A 22,185-nucleotide genomic window follows, 5' to 3' on the forward strand; every position below is an offset into this window, starting at 1 on the left:
GCAGAGATCAGAGCACCAAGTGATATGAATACTAACCAATATCCTTACATAACTGTCTCTTGCATCCTTTAGGATTTCAGGGGTCAACTGACAAAGTTAGTGATGAGGCTTATTCAGGACTGGGGAATAGAAAGGTAAATCTACAGAAAGTAACGCATTCTAGGGCATCTACGAGAGCTTTTGTAAAAAGTGATGACCATGGGATCCCGGTTACATAGGGAGGCAAATGAAGCCAGCAATAGACTAATGGGTTGGATGAACAGAAAGACAAAAAGGGGTTCCTAAAGAGAGAATGAGAGAGAAAAAACAGCTTCCATAAAAGTGAAAGAGTGAGAGATTTTAAGGCGAGTTTATGGTCAGCGGTGTCTTCTGACAAAATGCTTCAAATTATTTTGCCAGAGGGAGTGAGCCACTGACTGGGGCTCAGCAGTCCTACTATCCCTTCAGCCAAAAGCACAGGATTGAGAGACAACCAGCTCTAAAAGCATGCAGTCTTGGTTGGTAGAAAAGTGAAGGCTAGCAATGAACAAATGAAGGAACTAGCTCATACAAGAATCAAACAGAAAAACACCTTCTCTTAAACTCAACAATTCTCTCCCTAAATTTAAGAGATTCATTAATAAGTCATAAAGTCTACAGCAAAGGAGAACGTATGTGTCATGAGGTAGAATGAAAATTAAACAAATCTGTGCGGCCAATTATAAGCCATCTGTGAAAGATCTTTATTATTATATTATTAATTTTTTTTGAGGAAGATTAGCCCTGAGCTAACATCTGCCACCAATCCTCCTCTTTTTGCCAAGGAAGAATGGCCCTGAGCTAACATCTATGCCCATCTTCCTCTATTCTGTATGTGGCAAACCTGCCATAGCATGGTTTGATGAGCGGTACATATATCCACACCCGGATTCGAACCAACGAACCCCAGGCCACCGAAGCAGAGGACGCGAACTTAACCGCTAGGCCACCAGGCCGGCCCCTGAAAGATTTTTAATGTAGATTTCCAACAAGGCAAGGATAGTTTGTGCTTTAATAACTTTGGAGAGCATCCAGCATACCTTAAACAAACTGACATTGCTCAACTTAATGTTAATTTAAAAGGGTCCACCCATTTGCAATCTCAAAGGACAAACTACCATTTATAATCCCACTTTTACAGTTTTGGGGCTCTTGACACATTATCCAACTACAAGAAAAGATGGAAGAACCAGCCATGGCAACTTCTTCTACTACCATTTCGATCCTGCAGATGCCATTTATAAACTCTGGCAAGGTACTACATTATTTAGGACAGTTTCTTAAACCATTAATTCTGACTCCCCTTGTCCCAGTAAAAAAGGAGGGAGAACTGAGACTGGCACAGCCTAAATTTTATAGAAAATACCAAGTACTATAAGGATTGTTAAGCAGTAGCAACAACTGACAACCCGAGAAATTTGAAAAGTTTTAGTTTAAAAAGCTTTTCTCCATTTTAGTCCTTTCTAAATAAAACAAAGGGCTTGTACAATACGGGATTCTAAAGCTTCAATGGGCAATTTAAGCTCACATTGAATAAAAGAATAAATCACTTCTCCTTTCTTGCGTCATTACATGATCTTACAGTCATAAGGCCTTCCTTTTTAAAACGAACACTTCTCAATTCTTTCACTAGATCTAGAAAACTTACCCGCCCCCAGCCTCAAAAGTTCAGAGACTAAAGATTTACTATAGTCAGGTAGAGATTAATTTAGACGAACATCATTTGCCATCACAGGCATACTATTCCTCTACTATGCAGGAGTTCTATGGGCCCAAACCATCCCGGACTCCTTGGGACTTGATTCCCTCATCAAGGTGAATAAAATTCACTGGCCTCTGGATAACAAGCCTTTTCTTTGTAACTCTATGTACCAGGTTATCCGGTAATCTTGCCAGTTAAAAACTTCTAAAGGAAACAAGAGGATGGAAACGAAGAAGATGAGGAGGCGACTAAAATAGGAGGGGCCGACGACCCACCCACCTAACGCAGAGAGACCGCTTGTCGGGGGGGAAGCTTCCTCAGGAGCCAGGAAAGGTGCGGAGGGCGGCAGGCCCCACGACCCCCACCCGCTGTGTGAGAATGGAGGACTTGCGAAGCCAGGGGCCAACTGGAGGCCTGCAAGGGGGCGCGGGGCGGGGACGGGGTGGGACGTGGAGACAAGAGAGCCGCAATCGGGCCGAGCACCACTAGGGTCCCGAGCAGCGGCGAGGAGGAGACGCCAATGCTTGCAGCCTCACTCACCTGCCAGACGCTCGTCCCGTGGCCAGAAGCACGGACGCAGCCTGGGCGCTTCCCCTCCTGCGGGACACAGCCCCTGCGGCCGCCGGAGCTCCAGGACCCGAGAGGAGAGGGTGGTCCAGAAGCGGGCAAAGCGGCGACCGGCCCCGAGCCCAGGGAGGTGTACATAGGGGGCGCCGAGGGCCCGGGAAGGGAACTCCGTGCTTCACCTTCCTCACCAGTACCCAACAAGGATTCCCGGGAACAGCATCGCGCCAGCCTCGGCCCGCTGCTCCGGGGCCTTCGCCTGCAGCTCCCCCCAGCAGCGGCTGGGTTTCCGGCGGCCACACTCCGCCCCCTCGCTACTTGGCCACCGCCATCTTGGTGGAGGCGGGAAGAATACAGTGCGCATGCGTGCGCGGAGATCGCCGGCGTCCCCCAGCCCTGCGACAAGGGTGCTGTAATGCGCAGCCGCGTTGGGCGCTGTCCCCCGGCTGCGGGGGTCGTGCTTCAGGGTCGTGTTTTGTGCGCGATTGCTGCTTGGGCAGCCGAATCTCGGAGTCACCAGTCCTACTCCCTTTTCCTGAACTGCGCTTCAGCCAGATTAATAGACCGTTCTACGTACCCCACAGTCAGTTATTCGGCAAACATCTATGTAGTTAATACCTACTATGTGCCAGGCCCTGTGCTAGGCGCTGATGCTAGAAAAGATTAATAAATCTCGGCTCCAGCCCTACAGGAGCTCATAATCTAGTGAAGAAGACGGAGATGAATGAGTAATTCACTAAATGCTTGTTTTGTAGCTGTGCACCACGCCCTTCCCCGCCCCTACTATTTTGATTCAAAACATACCTCTTCCAGGAAGTCCTCCCTGTTTGTATCCCACAGTTTAATCAGCTCTTTACCTTGCATTACCTCTCTAGCTTAATTTCATTGAACGTTAATTCAACAAATAATATTATTTGAGTTTCTATTATATGCTGTTCTAGGCTCAGAGCAGTAAGGAATATAAACTCGTGTAACTTACATTCTGGTGGGAAAGAATAGAGCATAAAGGACTAAAATAAATCAACAAAATCATGTTTGATAGTGATAAGGGATGGGAAGAGAGCAAACCAAGGAAAGAGGATGGAGAGTGAGGGGCAGGAACTAGCATCTCTCTCCAGAGATGACATTCGTTCAGCAGTCTGACAGACCACAGGGCCAGAAGCCATGAAAAGATCTGGGGCAGAGCATTCCAGAGAGAAGAACAGCAAAAGCAGAGGCCTGAGGGGGGATGAGACCGGTATGTAAGAGGGACAGGACAGTGGAAGATGAAATTGGGGAAGGCAGGGGCCAAGCAGGTAGGGCATTGAGGGCATGATAAGAATTGGATTTTGTTCCAAGTGTCCCCTCTAACTTGTTGACATTGCCCCCAACCACTCTTCTTCAAACACTTCTAGCTCCGGACGGACTGCCTCACTGCTTTGCACATGCTGATTCCACTGTCTTGAAGACCCTTACTCTTGTTCTTTACATGTCTAGCTTGCCGTCTCTCAGGTTTCAGTTTAAATGTCACCTCAGAAAGGCCATCCTTCCTAAACTAAGTCTCCCTTCATCCCTCCCATTAGTCTCCGTCATTGCACCCAGTCATGTTTTCCAAGCCACTCAACATATTTTTAAATTATATATTTATTTTTTCTTCACTATCTCCCCAATAAACTGTGAACTCCATGAAGGAGGGAAGGTGTTTTGTTTACCGATGACTACCCCATGCCTAGCACCATGTCTGGCACGGATGGTCACTCAATAACTGTTTGTTAAATTAATGAATGGGGAAATTTGTTAGCACCTAAGCAGTCAGTGGTATACTACATTATTTTTCACAGATTGCATTTTAAAATTAAATGCAAGTCATTTCCTATTTATATGTCTCCTCAACTAGATTATAAATAGGAACTTTGGAAAGAGAGAGAGAAAGAAAGAGAATGAGATGGAGAAGACTAGGTAATGGTGGGGCAGTGGGCAGAGATTGTGTTGCGTATGTTGGCAGGCCTGGGAGAAGAGAGGCTTCAGTCTCTGGGAGCATCTATTATATGTGCTATGCACTTTGCTAGATACTCATTCCTTACCACAGCCCTGCTGGGTAGTTATCCTCATTTTATACATAGAAAAATTCGGAGAATTTAAGTCACTTGCCCAAGGTCACACATTAAGAGACAGTACTGACCCTAAAGCCCATGGCCTTCCCAGCTTGAGAAATTGGATTTGGAGATGGGCTTGTTTGGTGATTTGATTTTCTGTCATTAGCAAGCTTTCATTAGAGACTTCAGCTACTGCCATTTAAGAATCCCAATCATATTGCTATTCTTGTACAGGATCTAAACAAAGGGCCTGATTAGAAATTGTTATTCCTTTGTTTTGGACTAGAGCAGAGCTCATTTTGCCATTTCCTTTTCATGTTTTTAAAAAATTTTGTATTCCTTTTTATTAATAACTTCCATATGTTTCATCAAAGGAAAAGAGGTGATACCAAAAAAAATGGGTGCATATCCTAAATGCTAGCTGAATCCCCTTGGTTAGGCTTGTTACTGTATGACTGGCTCTCTCATCTAGGTCCCAAGCAATACTTTAGACATCAAAGGCAGTTCTCTGGCAAAGAGTGACAGGCTCACTGCAACAATCACTTATCCTGTTTAGTCATCAGAATTACACAGCATTTCCCTCTAAACAGGATAGCTGGGGAGAACTACTAGAAAAAGAGGGGGGTGCTATCTTACATCTGATGCTATCCAGTCATTCTATGAGGAAGTGTGGCACTATAACTCATGATAACATCCACTTGTCAACCAAACCCAGTTAGTCCATATGCAAACCAAGTAGTAAGTGGGAATACATACCTAAAAGACTCCCCCACCTTCTATCCCACTGTAGTGTAATTCCTCCTTGGAATAAGTTTTGGAAACAAGACAATGTCTTTGGTTTCTATGGTATTCTCTTCTCTTATGGTTACCATCTGTTATGGGTTGAATATGTCCCCCTCAAAAAGATATGTCGAAGTCCTAACCTCCAGTACTAAAAAATATGAACTTATTTGGGAATAGGGTCATTGCAGATGTAATTAGTTAAGTTAAAATGATGTCATACTGGAGTAGGGTGGACCCCTAATCCAATAACTAATGTCCTTATAAGCAGAGAGCCATACGAAGAAAGAGAGACAGAGGGAGAAAGCCATGCAATGACAAAGGCAGAGACTGGAGTTATGCAGCTACAAGCTGAGGAACACCAAAGATTGCTGGCAAACCACCAGAATTTAGGAAGAGGCAAGCGAGGGTTTCCCTACAGGTTTCAGAGGGAGCGTGGCCCTGCTGACACCTTGATTTGACTTACAGCCTCCAAAACTGTGGGACAATAAGTTTCTGTTGTTGTAAGCTACCTGGTTTGTCGCACTTTGTTACAACAGCCCTAAAAACTAAGGCACCATCATATGTATACAGCAGGGCCTGAAATAGAGGGCAGAGATGGGGGATAGGCAGTGAGGAAGTCTGGGCTACTGTCCCAATATGGCAGCAAACCAGCTGCAAGAACTTAGGTGAGTCATCTGACCCCACCGAGCAAGTTTTGTCATCTGTACAAACAAGGATAATGACAGCTGCTCTGCCTACCTCAGAGAGCTGCTGTGATAACTAACAAACATTCCTCCAGAGATGCCGTGACCAAGATGGCCTGACAGCTACTGAGAAACAATTATGCAAAAGCCAGGGTTCCTACCATGGGGAATTTTACAGTCTGGCTAAGAAGTCTGGCTTTCCTATGATAAGATAACTGAGACAGGCCAAGTGCCAAGTGTGTAATTTGGATCTGACTCACTATTGATGTCGAAAGTGGGAAGGATCATTGTGGACTGGGGTGGACAGGAGAGACTTCATGAAGGACCTTAGCTGAAAAAGGATTTATTACAAGAATTTTGGATTCTTGCAGGATCATCAGGAGCAACACTCAACATTATGCCCAGAACTGGTCCCAAGAAGCCACCGCTGCAGCCACTGCTGGATACAGATACCCAAACTGGGACCACCAATACCACTTGACCAAGACACTGCATGATGCCACTGCTGCCCCTGGAGACTAGATACAGTTACTATCACTGCCACTACTCTCAATAGAATGGAGGGTCACTGTGACTGCACCACACTAGCTGACAGTCCCAAGCCTGGGGGCAAATGATTGACGCAATCCAGGCGTATGTTAACACTCTAGCTCAATGCTGTCCAATAGAAATATAATGCAAGCCACATACATAATCCTAAATTTTCTAGTAGTTGCATTAAGAAAGTTAAAGAAAAAAGTGAAATTAATTTTAATAATGTATTTTATTTAACCCAATATATCCAAAATATTGTCATTCCAACATGTAGTACTAGCTGCATTTCAAGTGCTCAATAGCTGCATGTGGCCAGTGGCTGTCATATTTGCCAGCATAGCTCTAACTGATAGGGAGGCTGGGAAAATAAGTATGTGAACTTTTTATTTCCATAGTAAGATGTGGGTTCTGCTTCATGAGGAAGGCAGTTTCCCAAACACAGGAAGAAGATTCAGATGCAGTCTTGCAAATGGAAGATGAAGTTGAAGGAAAACCAAGACTGGATTGTAGAGAAAGGGAAATGGTAGACTAAGGACTTTCATTATTAATTTTATTGTGTAGTGACTGGGAGCCACTGAGGGTTTCTGAACCAGGGAAGTACCTTGAAATGTTTCAGAAAAGTACCATGCAGATGTAGGTATAACTTTAAGAAGTGTAGAATTGGAATGAGAAGTCCTGGATTTTAGTTATGCTTCCTACCTGTGCAGTCCTAGGCAAGTTACCTCTCTGGATCTCTCTTCTCATCTTCAGAAATGGGGATGATGAGATCTATCTCTCTGGCTTGTTGTGAGAATTACATGAAATAGTGGCACCTAGCGAGCACTCAATAAATATTACTCAAATCTGAATGAATCTGAGTATCTAGTTAGAGATCTAAATAAACAGCAAGGAGACTGAACTATTTTCCAAAAGCCAAGAGGAATATTCTAGAGTAAAAAGCCAGAAATGTGTATTTCAGATGTTTCAATTCTGCCTCAGCTTGAACAAGTTAAAATATATACTTGTTTCCTAAGTAGCCCATTTCTTCTAGAAGACTTTACTGGTCATTCCTGCTTGGAGACAGTCTTTCCTTTCATGGTCCAGAGTTCTCCTTTAGGTAGTATGACATTGTTTGTTGGACTCATCTTCTTTACTAGGTACACACATGAGGGCAGAGATCATGTCTCACTCATCTTTGTGTCTGTCTCCCACAATGTCTTGAACTGGAAGCATCCAAAAAGACAAGATCAGCAAAGTTTGATAATTTTAGAAACTGAATGATGAGTACCATGAATATTCATTATATTATTCTTGCTACTTTGGATATACTTGGAAATTTTCATAATAAACAGTTTTCTTTAAAAGGGCATCTAAGAAACTTCTGCTTTGAGGTGGTGGATTAAATATAAGTATTTATCGCTCTTCTTTCTCTATCCCATTAAAATGTGGGCAGCAGGGCTTAATTTTCAATGAAACTAATGGAGGTAAAGCTCTGAGGTCCCTCACTTGCACGAGTCCTTTCCAAGGTCCTAGAAGGTGCCTTAGCAATATGTTCATAAGTTTTTGTAAAATCTGAAAAATGAATGTATTTCAACCATAGCAGATAAAGGCATTGTCTCTTTCTTCTCAGACTTCCCCACTGTCATGGTTCTCCTTGTGTCAGTTAGTAATAGATTGGCTGTAGTCATTTTGGGGATCCATCTAATGGGAAGTTGAGTTTGGGAAACAATTTGTTTGAATTGACTGGGAGGATATTTACGTGATTCACAGTCACTTCTGTGGGTAATATCGCTACCCATCCTGGTGGAGGAATAGCTCCCAGTAACACTCCTACAGCCCATTGCCTGACTGTGACACAAAGGTGCAGGGCCAGTGGTTGTGTTGCAATATGAACGTGTCCTAATGTGCTTGTACCAGAAGTAAGTATAGAGACAGAATCTAGTCTGTAGAAAATTATTCCAAATTTTATAGCTCATATGTAAATGAAACTTAATAGAGGTTTTCCCAAATGAGACCACAATCTTTAAAAATTACAAGCTATTACTAATAACAAGTCGTCAAGCTGAAGAAAAAAACTATCAATAAAATAATTTTTTTGATCACCAATGCTTGAAGAAAGACTGAATTATCTTTCTATTCTGTCTATGCAAATATGATAAAACAAAATCACTGTCATATGAAGAGCCAGTTAAAGAGCATCCAGATTAAAAAAATATAGTTTTATAGAAGTATGTCAGGCAGTAAAATAAACATATTGTTTTTGGATTTTGTGATGTTTGTGGATTTTATGTCAGCATTCTAAAATTTGTAATTTGTTGTGATTTATTTTCTCATTCTAGATAAATACTTTCTTAGCTAAATTTATATTCAAATTTTATATTTTTTTCTCTTAAACAGGGACTCCAAAATAGATCTCTCATAAAACATGGATCTCTGAAATTATAATTGAAGATTTCAACATCCCCCTCCCAGCAACTGATAGAACTAATAGTCAGAAAATGAGCAGAGAATAGAAGACCTGAACAACACGATCAACCAACGGGATCTCAGTGACACTCATAGAACAGCAGAATGCACATTTTTTTCAAGCACTCATAATAGACCACGTGCTGGGCCAGAAAACAAATGTCAACAAATTTAAATGAATTGAAATCATACAGAGTATATTCTCTGACCATTATGGAATTGAATTAGAAATCAATGAGAGAAAGACAACAGGAAACCTTTAAATTTAACAACACACTTTTTTAAAAAAATTGGTTTATAACACTATATAAATTTCAGGTGTACATCATCAATTTTGATTTCTGCATAGATTGCATCATGTTGATCACCCAAAGACTAATTACAATTCGTCACCATATACGTGGCCTAATCACCCCTTTCATCCTCCTCTCTTTCCCCTTCCCCTCTGGTGACCACCAATCCAATCTCTGTCTCTATGTGTTTGTTTGTTGTTGTTTTAATCTTCTATTTATGAGTGAGATCATATGGTATTTGACTTTTTCCCTCTGACTTTTTTCTCTTAGCATAATACCCTCAAGGTCCATCCATGTTGTCACAAATGGCAAAATTTCATCCTTTTTTATGGCTGAGTAGTATTCCATTGTGTATGTATACCACATCTTCTTTATCCATTCATCCTTTGATGGGCATCTAGGTTGCTTCCAAGTCTTGGCTATTGTGAATAATGCTGCAATAACATAGGGGTGCATATATATTTACACATTTGAAACAACACACTTTTAACTAATACATAGTAAAAGAGGAAATCTCAAAGGAAATTTGAAACAAACCACAAAACTGAATGAAAATAAAAATACAACATATCCAATTTTGTGAGCTGCAGCTAAAGTAGTGCTGAAAAGGAAATTTGTGCATTAAATTATTACATCAGAAGAGAAGGAAAGATTACTTTAGAAAAGTTCTCAAAATGATAATCTAAGTTCCTGTCTCAAGAAACTAGAAAAGAGAAGAGCAAAACAAACCCAAAGCAAGCAGAAAGAAAGGAAGAGCAAAAATCAATGAAATTGGAAAAGAAAACAATGTTTTTAAAAAACTGATGAAACCAAAAGCGGGTTAATAGACTTCTAGTAAGACTGACAAAATAAAAAAAGAGAAGACACAAATCACCAATATCAGTAATGATACAGTATATCATAACAGTTCCTGCAGCCTTTCAAAGAATTATAAGGAAATACCATAGACACCTTGACACTTATAAATTCAACAACTTAGAAGAAATGGACCAATTCTTCAAAAACTACAAACTACCAAAGCTCAAACAAGGTGAAATAGAATAGTCCTACAACCATTGAAGAAATTGAACTTTTCATTAAAACTCTCTGGAAAAAGAAATCTCAAGATGGTGTCACAGGAGAATTCTATTAACTATTTTAAGAATTAGCACTAATTTTATACAATCTCTTCCAGAGAATAGAAGAGGAAGGAATACTTCTTTATTCACTTTATAAGGCTAGTATTACTCTGATAGCAAAACTAGACAAAGAGCATACAGTAAAGAAAACTACAGATCAATATCTCTCATAAACTTAAATGCAAATATCAACAAAATATTAGCAAATCAAGGCCAACAGTATATTCAAAATAAATACATGACCAAGTAGGATTTATTCCAGATACGTATGGCTGGTTCAACATTCAAAAATCAATCAATAAAAATCCACATTGTAATCTATATATCAATAGGCTAAAGAAGAAAAATCACATTATCATAACAATTGATGCAGAAAGAACATTTGACGAAATCCAAATCCAACACCCATTTGCGATAAAACCTGGATCAACTTCCTGGTAAATAAGTATATGTAGAAGGGAATACATCCATGAATATTGACAATGGGAGAGTGTTCTATCAGTTGATGAGAGATTTTCACAAATGTCTGGAAGACAGGAAGTGATGGAGGAACTAAGGTGGAGGAAACACTCGAGTCCAGAATGTAAACAGACGAAGACTGCAGTGGAGGACCACGGCAGAGGTGGTTGCTAGTTCTTCTTGGAGGGGTCTAGCAAAGAAACAGGTTAGCAAGTCACAGTTACAGAAACAGGAATGGGATATGAAGCATTGTCAACACTAGTGCTTCCTAACCATTTTCACGTCATGGCACAAGTGGAAAATAATAATATGCATAAGGGATGGTGTCAGGACAGGATATTTAGATCCCAAAATTTCATATGACCTGTCTCTAAAATTGACTTGCCTAAAAAGTCATCCTGAGTCATACAGCTTCTCTTTTCTCATCCATTTCACAATAGCCCTCACCAATTTATCAGAGAAGCATCCTTTCACCCATCCCCCTCTTACTATGATTTATTGCCTTGGGTGCCAAGCAAAGGAATAATTTAATATTAATCATGCCACGTTGTTAGTCACTCTACAGAGAGGCCCATGTGGCATGGAACAGAGGAGGCCTCTGGCCAAAGGCCAGTGAGGTAATGAGGTTCTTAGTCCAACACTTTACAAGGGATGGAATCCTGCCAACAGTCGTGTAAGTGAGCCTGGAAGCAGATACTCCTCCAGTCAAGCCTTCAAATGATACCACAGCCTCGGCTCACAGCTTCATGGGACACCTCGAGCCACAGGCAGCCAGCTAGCCATGCTTAAGCCCCTGACATATAGAAACTGTGAAATAATAAGCTATTATTATTTCAAGTAATAATAAGAAGAAATAGGCTATTTCTTGTTTTAAGCTGCTAAGTCAGAGTAATTTGTTATACAGCAGTAGATTAATACAGGAAGGCAGAAATGAGAAGGTGTGAATTCTATTTCTAACACTACTGGAATTGGTCAAAGAGCAGGCTTGAAAATCCTTCATTCATGATAGAAGAAACTGCCTTTCTTCTAAGCTCCACCTATTCCTTAAAGCTTTCCAACTCAAGTGACTAAATGTAATAAAGCAAGCAGCCAGAGATGCTGTGCTTTTCCATCTATTGATAGAAAAAAAGAAAACACTCCATCTGGGCAGAAATTGATAATTAGCCATATTCAGTTCCTGGACATCTGGCTTTTAAATGAAACTGAACATAGTAATGTCTGTTTCCCTGAGCATTCTTTTACCGGAATGATATTTATTCTGCTAATCTTTAAAAGGACAGCATTAATGCAGTTTTAAATATCAGGTTACTATAGATTTGTCTCAATTTTTTTCATTTACAAAAGCGTTATATATTTAGTGTAGAAATTTTGGAAACTACCAAAAAATCACAGGAAGAAGGAAAAAAACTGACTATCCTAATATTTTGGTGACTAGCTTTCCCGATTTGACTTTAAAAAACAAAAAGTTTCAGATTAACAATTTTTATTCCTCAACAATAAATCCTCATTAAAAAAACCAACAGAATATTTTAATGAATGAAATTTAATGAAGAAAAACAAGCCATTTATTCCACTGAAATCCACATCCGTTTCCTCATTCAGTTTACGGTGTGGTTGCTGACATTGATAATTTAGTCCTGACAACCAGTCTCAATAGCTCAGGGAAATGTGCCATAAGGCTGAGGCAGCCCTGGCAGCATGTGGAGAGCAGTGGGCTGGGCAAAACCACATATGTTTGCACCCACTCTCCCTCGTGCTACCACTGCTGCCCCAGAACTTGTGATGGGGGAGGGGTTCATTGACTTGTACTGGGATCCTTCGTGGGCTCAAAGAAGTGCTAGAGAGCTGACTGTTAAATTTCAGGAGTGTTGTAAGCTGGTTATTAAACATAGTCATTATTAAAGATTAAATGATAGAAACTTACAATTAAATAACTCATATTCGAAACAAAGGTAATAAATACTCAAAATATCACTTTTTAATCATTTCAGTACGTTTTGCTATCACCTATGCTCCCGATGTTGTTTCTCTCTTTTGTGTCTGTATGTGGAAGTGCTGTATCACAGTGTGCTGGGGCACGTCTCTTCATGACTCTGTGTTCAGTGATTTCACATTGGTAGTTTGAAACTGGCCGAGGTCAGTATTTATACCAGGGAAATCCACAAATGCTCCAAACCCAGGCTTGATTTATTGTTTTGTTGATTGTTTAGTGATGGAGAAAATATTAATATTGTGTCATGTTTGTAGCTGTTACATTGTGAATAACACAACGATCAAGGAAATTGTCCTCCAGTATTCAAAAACGATTGTAAAATTTATCCAAGTCACTCATTGTTATTGATGAGCGAGTAAAGTTCCAACACATATCTTTGTTGTTTTACTTTCATCTTACGCATTTACGTCAATGAAAATATCAGCCAAGATTCTTGTCAAAATTACACTTGTTTGTTATTTACGATGATAGGTTGGCTACAGATACAAAAGTTCAGCAAAAATCAATGAAATATTCTATGAGAATCAGTTAGCTATATGGAATTCACATAAAATAATATTGTATATTTTATTACTATTTATAAACTATGTGCTCTATGCTCTTCATATCAGTGAAATTTAAAATAAACTTGTGCATGTGTGCGTGCGTGCATGAGTGTGTGTGTGTGTGTTTCAGAGAGCTGGTTGTTAATCATTTACGAGAACACTACTGATCACAGCAAATGCTTCCTTTGGACCCCCTCGCCATAACCTCAGCAGATCCCTTTCAGCCAGGCACAGACTGATAAATAAATAGGAGAAAGAAGTGAAAGAAAAATAAGAGCTGAGAGAAAAAGCTGAAAAGGGAGGAAGAATAGGAGAGAAAGAGAAATTTCCCCTGTTTTGCCTTGTGTGGTATCCTGCCTCCTCTTGTCTTTCACCATCAGCCAGCAGCTGTCTACAAGAAAGGAGACAAACCATTGCACACCCCTTCAGGACTCCTGGAGTCACAAATATGCCTGGGATCAGCTGGCGACTCCACTTACAGGGAGCTAAGGAGCCAGCAGTCTCCATCAACAATGACCACGCTGACTCTGGGTCAGAGTGTTTTTTAGGTTTTGTTTGTTTTTTTCTGTTTTTAACATTTAAAAAAATTGAGGTATAATTTACATACAGTAAAAGCTGCCATTTTAGAGTATAGTTCTATGAGTTTTGACAAATGCATACAGTTCCATAACTACCACTGCAATCAAGATATAGAACATTTCCATCATCCCCCAAAATTCACTAGAGCCTGTTTGTGATCAACCACGCTCTCTGTCTCCAGCTGCTGGCAACCGCTGATTAGCTCCCTATCCTTCTTCCTGTTTTTGTTTTGTTTTTTCCAGAATGTCATATAAAAGGACTTATACAGTATGCAGCCTTTTGAGTCTAGTTTCTCTCACTTAGCATATCATATTAGAGACTCTCCATGTCATTACATGTATCAGCAGTTCATTTCTCTTTATTGCAGTCTACAGATTGCAGGGTAGGGTACCACAGTTCATTACCCACTCACTGGTTGAAGAACACTCAGGTTGTTTTCAGTTTGGAATGATTTTGAAAAATTCCACTTGGTTGGTTTGTTTATTTATTTGAAGACTTTGTTTAGAGAAGATTTAGGTTCACAACGAAATTGAGAGCAAGGTACAGAGATTTCCCATATACCCGCTGTGCAAACCTCCTATGTGAATAGCCTCCCCATTATCAACATCACCCACCAGAGCAGTACATACATTACCGACTATGAACCTACATTGGCACATCAAATCACCCAAAGTCCATAGTTTACGTTAAGGATCACTCTTGGTGGTGTACATTCTACGGGTTTGGACAAATGTATAACGACATATATCTGTCATTATAATATCATACAGAGTGTTTTCGCTGCCCTAAAAATCCTCTATTCTCTGCCTACTCATTCCCCCCACCCTGCAACCACTGGTGTTTTATTGTATCCATGGTTTTTGCCTTTTCCAATATGTCATATAGTTGGAATCATACTGTAAGTAGCCTTTTTAGATTGGCTTCTTTCACTTAGTAACATGCATTTAAGTTTCCTCCATGTCTTTTCATGGCTTGATAGCTATTTGTTTTTAGTGCTGAATAATATTCCATTGTCTGGATGTACAACAGTTTATTTATCCATCCACCTGCTAAAGTACTTCTTGGTTGCTTTCAAGTTTTGGCAATTATGAATAAAGCTGCCATAAACATCTGTGTGCAGGTTTTGAGTGGATGTAAGTTTTCAGCTCCTTTGAGTAAATACTGAGGAATGTAATTACTGGATTGTATCACAACAGTTTGTTCAGATTTGCAAGAAACTGCCAAACTGCCTTTCAAAGCGGCTGTAACATTTTGTGTTGCCACCAGCAAGGAATGAGAGTTCCTCCTCCTTGCCAGCATTTGATGTTGTCAGTGTTCCAGATTTTGGCCTTTCTAATAGGTGTATAGTGGTGCTTGTTTTTTCACTGTTGAGTTTAGAGAGCTCTTTATATATTCTGTATACACATTTTTTAATGGATATGCATTTTGCAAATATTTTCTCCCAATCTGTACCTTTTATTTTAACAGTGCTCTTTGAAGAAGAGAAGTTTTAAATTTTGATGAAGTCCATATTATTAATTGGTTTTTTTAATGAATCATGTTTTTCGTGTTGTATCTAAGAAATCTTGCCTAACCCAAGATCACAAAATTTTTCCCCTTTGATTTCTTCTAGAAGTTTTATGGGTTTCTTCTAGAAGTGTTATGCATTGTAAATTTATGTCTATGATCTATTTTTGCATTAATTTTTGTATATGGTACAAGATAAAGGTCAAGGTTCTTTTTTTTTTTTTTGCATATGGATGTCCAGTTCTTCCAGCACCATTTATTGAAAAGACTGTTCTTCCTTCATTGAATTGTCTTTGTGTCTTTGTTGAAAATCAATTAACTGTATGTATACATATATGGGTTGTGTTAGAATTTTTAGATAAGACCTTCTATGTCAGAGGCTATGAACTATTCTTTGCTGGGGAGGAAAGGGGTAACTCAGGGGGCCATAGACACCTTCCTCACCAGTTTTCAGGGTTTAGTAACTTCCTGAAGCAGGAAGCTTGGAGCAAGGCTCAGGCCTAGGCTTGTTCTGCCTTGAACTGAAGGAGACAGTTCTTTGGTTGGTTACTAGCTACCCTGCTCATTGTATACTTTATATGCCTGAATACAAGGCAATCCTGAATATAAGGAGACCCCCTCACTTCTTTTTCAAAAAATAATTTTTTAAATTTTAAATTATTTTAGGTCAACTTGTATATAACATATACTTCTAGGGATAGAGACAAAACAGTCAAAAGTCTATTTTTTTAAACTTTGTTATAATTAGCAATTATTTATAAAAATCTCGTATTATATAAAATGATATATACACTTAGGAATGTGGCTTTTTTTCTCTCACATAGCATGAAATAGTTTCACTTGAGTTCTTCATATGTATCTTTGTCAGAATCTTTGCCAGTACTAGAACCGTTTCTTGTGTCATCTAACCTAGTTTTTTCTGAGCACATCAGTACCTCTGTTATTTGAAATACAGTACTTCTTGAATCTCTGCATGAAGCTGTCTTCAGAAATTTTATCATAAGCCACAAATACCTATTTGTGTAACGTTAATTGACATTTTTATTCATTCTGAACCCAAGCATTTGTGATTTCTACCTCATACTTATTTACAGTGGATTTTTATTATTTTTTTTATTGAGTTCATAATAGTTAACATAATTGTGAAAGTTCAGTTGTACATTATTTCTTGTCTGTCACCACACAAGTGCTCCCCTTCACCTCCTGTGCCCACACCCCACTCCCCTTCCCCTGGTAACCACTGAACTATTTTTTTTGTCCATGTGTTTGTTTATATTCCAAATACGAGTGAAATCATATGGTGTTTGTCTTTCTCAGTCTGGTTTATTTTGCTTAACATAATACCCTCCAGATTCATCCATGTTGTTGCAAATGGGATGGTTTTTTCTTTTTTATGGCTGAGTAGTATTCCGTTGTATATATATACCACATCTTCTTTATCCAGTCATCAGTCGATGGGCACTTGGATTGTTTCCATGTCTTGGCTATTGTGAAGAGTGCTGCAGTGAACATAGGGGTGCATATGTTACTTTGGATTGTTGATTTTAAGTTGTTTGGGTAGATACCCAATAGTGGGATAGCTGGGTCATATGGTATTTCTCTTTTTAGTTTTTTGAGGAATCTCCATACTGTTTTCCGTAGTGGCTGGACCAGCTTGCATTCCCACCAGCAGTGTATGAATGTTCCCTTTTCTCCATATCCTCTCAAACATTTGTGTTTTTTTTTTTGTCTTGATAATTACAACGATTCTGACTGGTGTAAGGTGACATCTCATTGTAGTTTTGATTTGCATTTCCCTAATAATTAGTGATGTTGAGCGTCTTTTCATGTGTCTGTTGGCCGTCTGTACCTTCCATGGAAAAATGTCTGTTTGTATCCTCCACCCATTTTTTTGAGTGGGTTGTTTTTTGTTGTTGTTGTTGAGTTGTGTGAGTTCTTTATATACTTTGGAGATTAATCCCTTATCTGATAAATGATTTGAAAATACTTTTTCCCAGTTGGTGGGTTGTCTTTCCATTTTGTTCATGGTTTCCCTTGCTTTGCAGAAGGTTTTTAGTCTGATATAGTCCCATTTGTTAACTTTTTCTTTTGTTTCCCTTACCCGAGTAGACATGGTATTCGAAAAGATGTGGCTAAGACCAATGTGGAAGAGCGTACCACCTACGTTTTCTTCAGGGATTTTTATAGTTTCAGTTCTTACATTCAAATCTTTAATCCATTTAGAGTTAATTTTTGTGCATGGTACAAGATAATGGTCTACTTTCACTCTTTTGCATGTGGCTGTCTGGTTTTCCCAGCACGATTTATTGAAGAGATTTTCTTTTATCCATTGTATGTTCTTGGCTCCTTTGTCAAAGATTAACTGTCCATAGATGTGTACAGTGGTTTTTTTTTTAAAGAAAATATATCTAGGAATTTTATTGTGCCTCTTCCAGTCTCCTCATCACGAAGGATGGGGTAGAAAAGAGAGAAAAGCAAGGCATTAAAACTCTAAGACTCTAAGTCCAGGGGATTGTGCAAAAGGGGAATTGAGGAGCAGAGACTGATATATGGGGTTGGGTCACCTCCCAGGAATGCCTCCATGGGGCAGGAGAGTGAGCTCTGAGAGGACAGTGAAGCATTATTGGCTGCACAACAACAAGGACAGTCTGGGGTCTTGGACACCAAGGTCCCTGGGGTCTTTCCTCCTTGCTTGATGTGGCAGAGCTGGATTCAGAGTTAAGGGTCTCACCAGTATCCCTCACCAGTAGAACTGGTCAAGGGCCTATATTTGGAGTGCTCATTTTAAGTCCTGGGCTTTATTTCTGCCCTCTGACTTGGAGATGTCCAGATATCCTTATGAAATGCAAAGTGGTGTGTACTTCTTTGTGTATGTCTCCATGGAAGGCAACTTATTACCTCTCTTCATGTTCCTGAAGAGGGCCAGAAAATCTTCTTTGTGGCTAAATTCACACTGCCTTCTGAAGTTCTTCTCATTTCCCTTTGGAAAATCAATTTTTTGCAGTAAAGCTGAGGTGATATGTGTCCCCTCAGTCTCTTCTGTCTGGATTCTTGTTCTAGTCCATCTTCCTTGTGTCTTGTAGGAAGCATATGTGTGTGTGTGTGTGTGTGTGTTCCCCACCAGATTGTGAGCTCCTAGATGATAAGACCCTTCTATTGACAAACTTACCATCATGCTAGCTGGCAGAGAAGAAATATTTAAAGTCCAGCTCCATTATCACAGGGCAGACAATGAAGAGTGAATTCTGAGCTGAGAGTAGATAAATTGATAACTGGCACAACAGCTCATGCCTGAAAAGTTCAGATTTCCTTCTCTTCAGTCTCATCTACGGTCAATCTTCCTGAAGAAAGGGACTCTTTCCAGTGCTCCAGGCCCTCATATGGGCTATACACTGGGAGAAAGCCCTGCCCTAGGCCAAAGGGAATTGAGATGTGTGTCAGGACAACAAAGAAAGTCCTTCCACTAAAAAAGGAGAGCAGCAGTAGCATCACTAAATGCTGTCCAAGTTCGTGGTGGAGGTTGGATGCTGGTGTGGATTCTATTGCCACCTGCAGACAAAGGCTCTTATATCTGAGGTAGGGGCCACCATCTAGCTCTTCTTTGTTTGTAATAAACCAAGTCAGCCAGGTAAAGATTGAAGAGTTTATCCTTGAGCTAGTCAGGTGAATTGCCATGTGTATTGAGGGCACACACAGCAGCCCCTGCCTATCTTTGCAGCAATAATCTCTCTCAGGCATGTGCAGTGATGCTAAACATCACAGACATGACAGTGAGGTCCTGGGATACTGCACAGATAAACAGACCTGGTAAGGCAGGTGTCAGTGCTATCACTGGTCATCTGCATAACATCACCCAATACTGGGCAGAGGGAGTAGGCAGGCAAGGAGGTGGGAGGAAGCCCCAGGTGTTCTGTGCCTCCAGCTATGGAGACCAAAGATACTTTATCATGTCCCCACAGAACTCCAAAGTGAGTAAAGCTGGCTATCACAGGACACTACTCCCAGGAAACAAAGTTCCTGGTGATACTTGAGGGCCTTCCAGACCACAGCCTATAGTCCTCCAGACCAGAAAGCTTATTCCTTGCTGAGGAAAAGAGTGTCTTCCAGGGCTCAATGTCCCTGCTAGTCCCTAAGCCCACATACCAAAGGCACGCTGGCCCAGTTACCAGACCATGGCTTTCTACTCCAGGAGCACCTCCCACTTGCTTGGGCACTGATGGGTTAGAGTACTGAAATTATCAGTCATCAAAGACATGTCTGTTGCTGCCCCTTTGCCAATGAAAAGAAGCTGAGCCCAGCAAGAATGAATTGCTGCATGAGATCAGATACTGGCGAAAAATGATAGAATTTGAAACTTCAAAGTAGTCTATCAGCTTAACCAAGAAAACACTGGATTTTGCTAGGAATAATGTTAGAATTTAGATTGTAGGTATCATTACTAAGGATAAGAATAGTATTTTAAACTATGGTATTGGATTTCATGTAGATTTTTCCTTTCATTTGTAAGGTTGCTCTGAAACCTATCTGTTGCCTGTATTTGAGGGAGTAGTTACAAAGTTACTTATTTTGAAATAAAGAGTGGAATGCGCTAAGACAATACATCTTTTAAATATCTCCAAATCATAGAAAAGAGATGAGCCAGTGAAATGGACCTGGAAAGAGAGAAGAAGAAAGCAAGACAGTTTAGCTCAGAATATTTATGCTGCTCCCTGGGTCACCTTCTCCTACTTTACTCCCATCGCAGCCTCGGACACCTCTCCCTCTGCTCTGTAGATAAGTTCAGAAACCCTGGAGCAGAGGGACCTTTGACCCTCTTGTGTGGAAGCCAGAGTAGAAATGGTAATGTGGAGACAATGCTCACAGCCTGAACATGGAGCTTTCCAAAAGGCCCCAGCAGTGGGCATGACAGGGGTGGTCTTACCTTGGGGCAAGGTGACCCTATAGCCCAGGCTCCCGGGTGGGCAGCCCAAAGGATCAAGATGAGGCTGAGTCTCCAAGCATCGCTCAAGCCAGGAGGAGCTGAATAGGGTGGGGGTGATGGACCTTTATGATATTAAGACAACAGATTACAAATTATTCAGTTACAAAATTTTCAGTTACAGCAAGGACAGAGGCATCTGGGGCACAACCAGACTCTCCCGTGCTGTTCTTCCCCTGCATCCAGATACATCCTGAGGGGGAAGAGAAGAGAACTCTTGAGAGTGGAGAACAGCTTTGATATTGAATTTGAGCTCCAAATGGACTGAATTTAAATCTCTAATTTGACTGACTATTTACTCCAACAGACTAACTTGAAACTCCAATGACACAGTTAGTTTGAGAGCGACAAGACTGAGTTTCCCCCAACATTGAAAATGGTGACTTTAGAGTTAAACTGAATTCCATTATAGAGAAATAAACTAAAATACATTTCTTCCCACTTGAGTTGTAGATTGTGAATTTTAAATGCATTACACTATCATATTCTGTCTTTGAAGTCTTAAATCATGTACCTGGTGTGGACAGCAGTATGACTCAGCTGTGAGCAATACGGGCAGTGTCTGTGGGTTGTGTAGCCCACACTTGGAACCCTTGGGCACATTTCAGCCAACTGAGCATCTGGCTCAGAGGCCCCAGAACTTTTCAACTTGTCCCAGCTGACAATAGCCTGATGATGACACAGCTTCTTTAGAGGCTAGAAGACATTATACATCCCCATTAATTATCTTTATATGACCAAAGAATAACATTTATTAAGTGCTTATGGTATGCTAAGTGCCAGCCTGTAAATAATATGTTGGAGGATAGGAGCTTACTTCAAGGAGCTCAATGAGGGAAACAAGGAGATAAGAAATTCAACTTGCAAATACATCCTAAAAAAAGAATTTGTTAAATAACCTAGGCGAAATCTCTCAAACAATAAACTGCTTTTCCCTCTCCTTTGATGGCTGAGAGGGCAAAGTGACAAAGGGGAGCAAAGAGGCAGTGTGCAAAATCAGGGGCAGGAATGAGGCAGTGAGTAAAGTTGGTAGTGTCAGAGCAAGAACGAGACAAGCTGAAGGAAGGGACGAAGCTGTATAAGCATCAGCCCCGGCAAGCTTGGAGTCTGAGACTTTCCTTCTCAACCTAGTTTCCTCCCTACCATTAGTCAAAGCGCACCTTATTGCCAAGAGCAAGTCTTCTCTGATCAAGTCCTTTCTCGTTTGACCTGTGGGAAAGTCCAATGGGGCGAAAGCATCACGGGCTTTCTGGGGGAGAGCGCTCTGCTGTGGAGGGCAGTGTCAACGTAGTCTATCAGGGCCGAAGAGGGAGCCGGGAGCCGGTAGTCGAGGGAATGGGAAGGCGGGGAGGGACTGAGAGACAGAGGCATTATCCTGTCACTCTAGTGGTGGGAATAAAGGGCTTTAAGAAAATTATTGTTTAAGAGAGAAGTGTCTTCTATTACAGGGCTCTGTCTTCCCTCCCATATTAGTTCCCCACCCCCAACAATACACACACACACACACACACACACACACCACACACATGCACCCCATCCCCCTCCAGCGTAACTAATCCAGTATTCTGAGGAGGGAGAGAAATCAGTATCTTTGTAAAAATACTTTACACTGGGACATGCCACAGAGGTCACTTTAAAATACAATAGCCTCATCTCTTCATTTGCATACAATTTCGTTGTCCAAGAAATAAGGTCTTTTTAAATAGGATTTGCTTTGGCCTAATCCTTTAAAATGCCCCTGCAACTAAGCAGTATAAGAGTACAAAGGTGAGTACATAGTAATTCTAAAATCGATTCTGTTTATTGTTTGTTTTTTTCAAATGCTTACTGTAGTTTAATGCTTATGTTTCAAACCATGTTACTGACCCTTGCTGTCTCAGGAAAATGCTGATTGACAGCATCGCATTAAA

General features: G+C 40.5%; 1 protein-coding gene across 8 annotated transcripts in view; it reads right to left on the reverse strand.

Annotated features, from left to right (window-relative positions):
* APC (APC regulator of WNT signaling pathway) overlaps positions 1-2,986 on the reverse strand; it is a 116,509-nt gene extending 113,523 nt beyond the window's left edge. For 4 of the 8 annotated variants that reach the window (XM_070571287.1, XM_070571283.1, XM_008535730.2 and 1 more), the window contains exon 1: positions 2,261-2,986. In XM_070571287.1, coding sequence (XP_070427388.1) covers positions 2,261-2,425 — 165 coding nt within the window. In that variant the 5' untranslated portion in view covers positions 2,426-2,986. The remainder of the gene's footprint in view (positions 1-2,260) is intronic. The other 4 variants (XM_070571288.1, XM_070571284.1, XM_070571271.1 and 1 more) reach the window with 2 other exon arrangements.
* Between the last annotated feature and the right edge of the window lie 19,199 nt (positions 2,987-22,185).

This window comes from Equus przewalskii, chromosome 13, assembly GCF_037783145.1.
Source record: "Equus przewalskii isolate Varuska chromosome 13, EquPr2, whole genome shotgun sequence".
Lineage (NCBI taxonomy): Eukaryota > Metazoa > Chordata > Mammalia > Perissodactyla > Equidae > Equus > Equus przewalskii.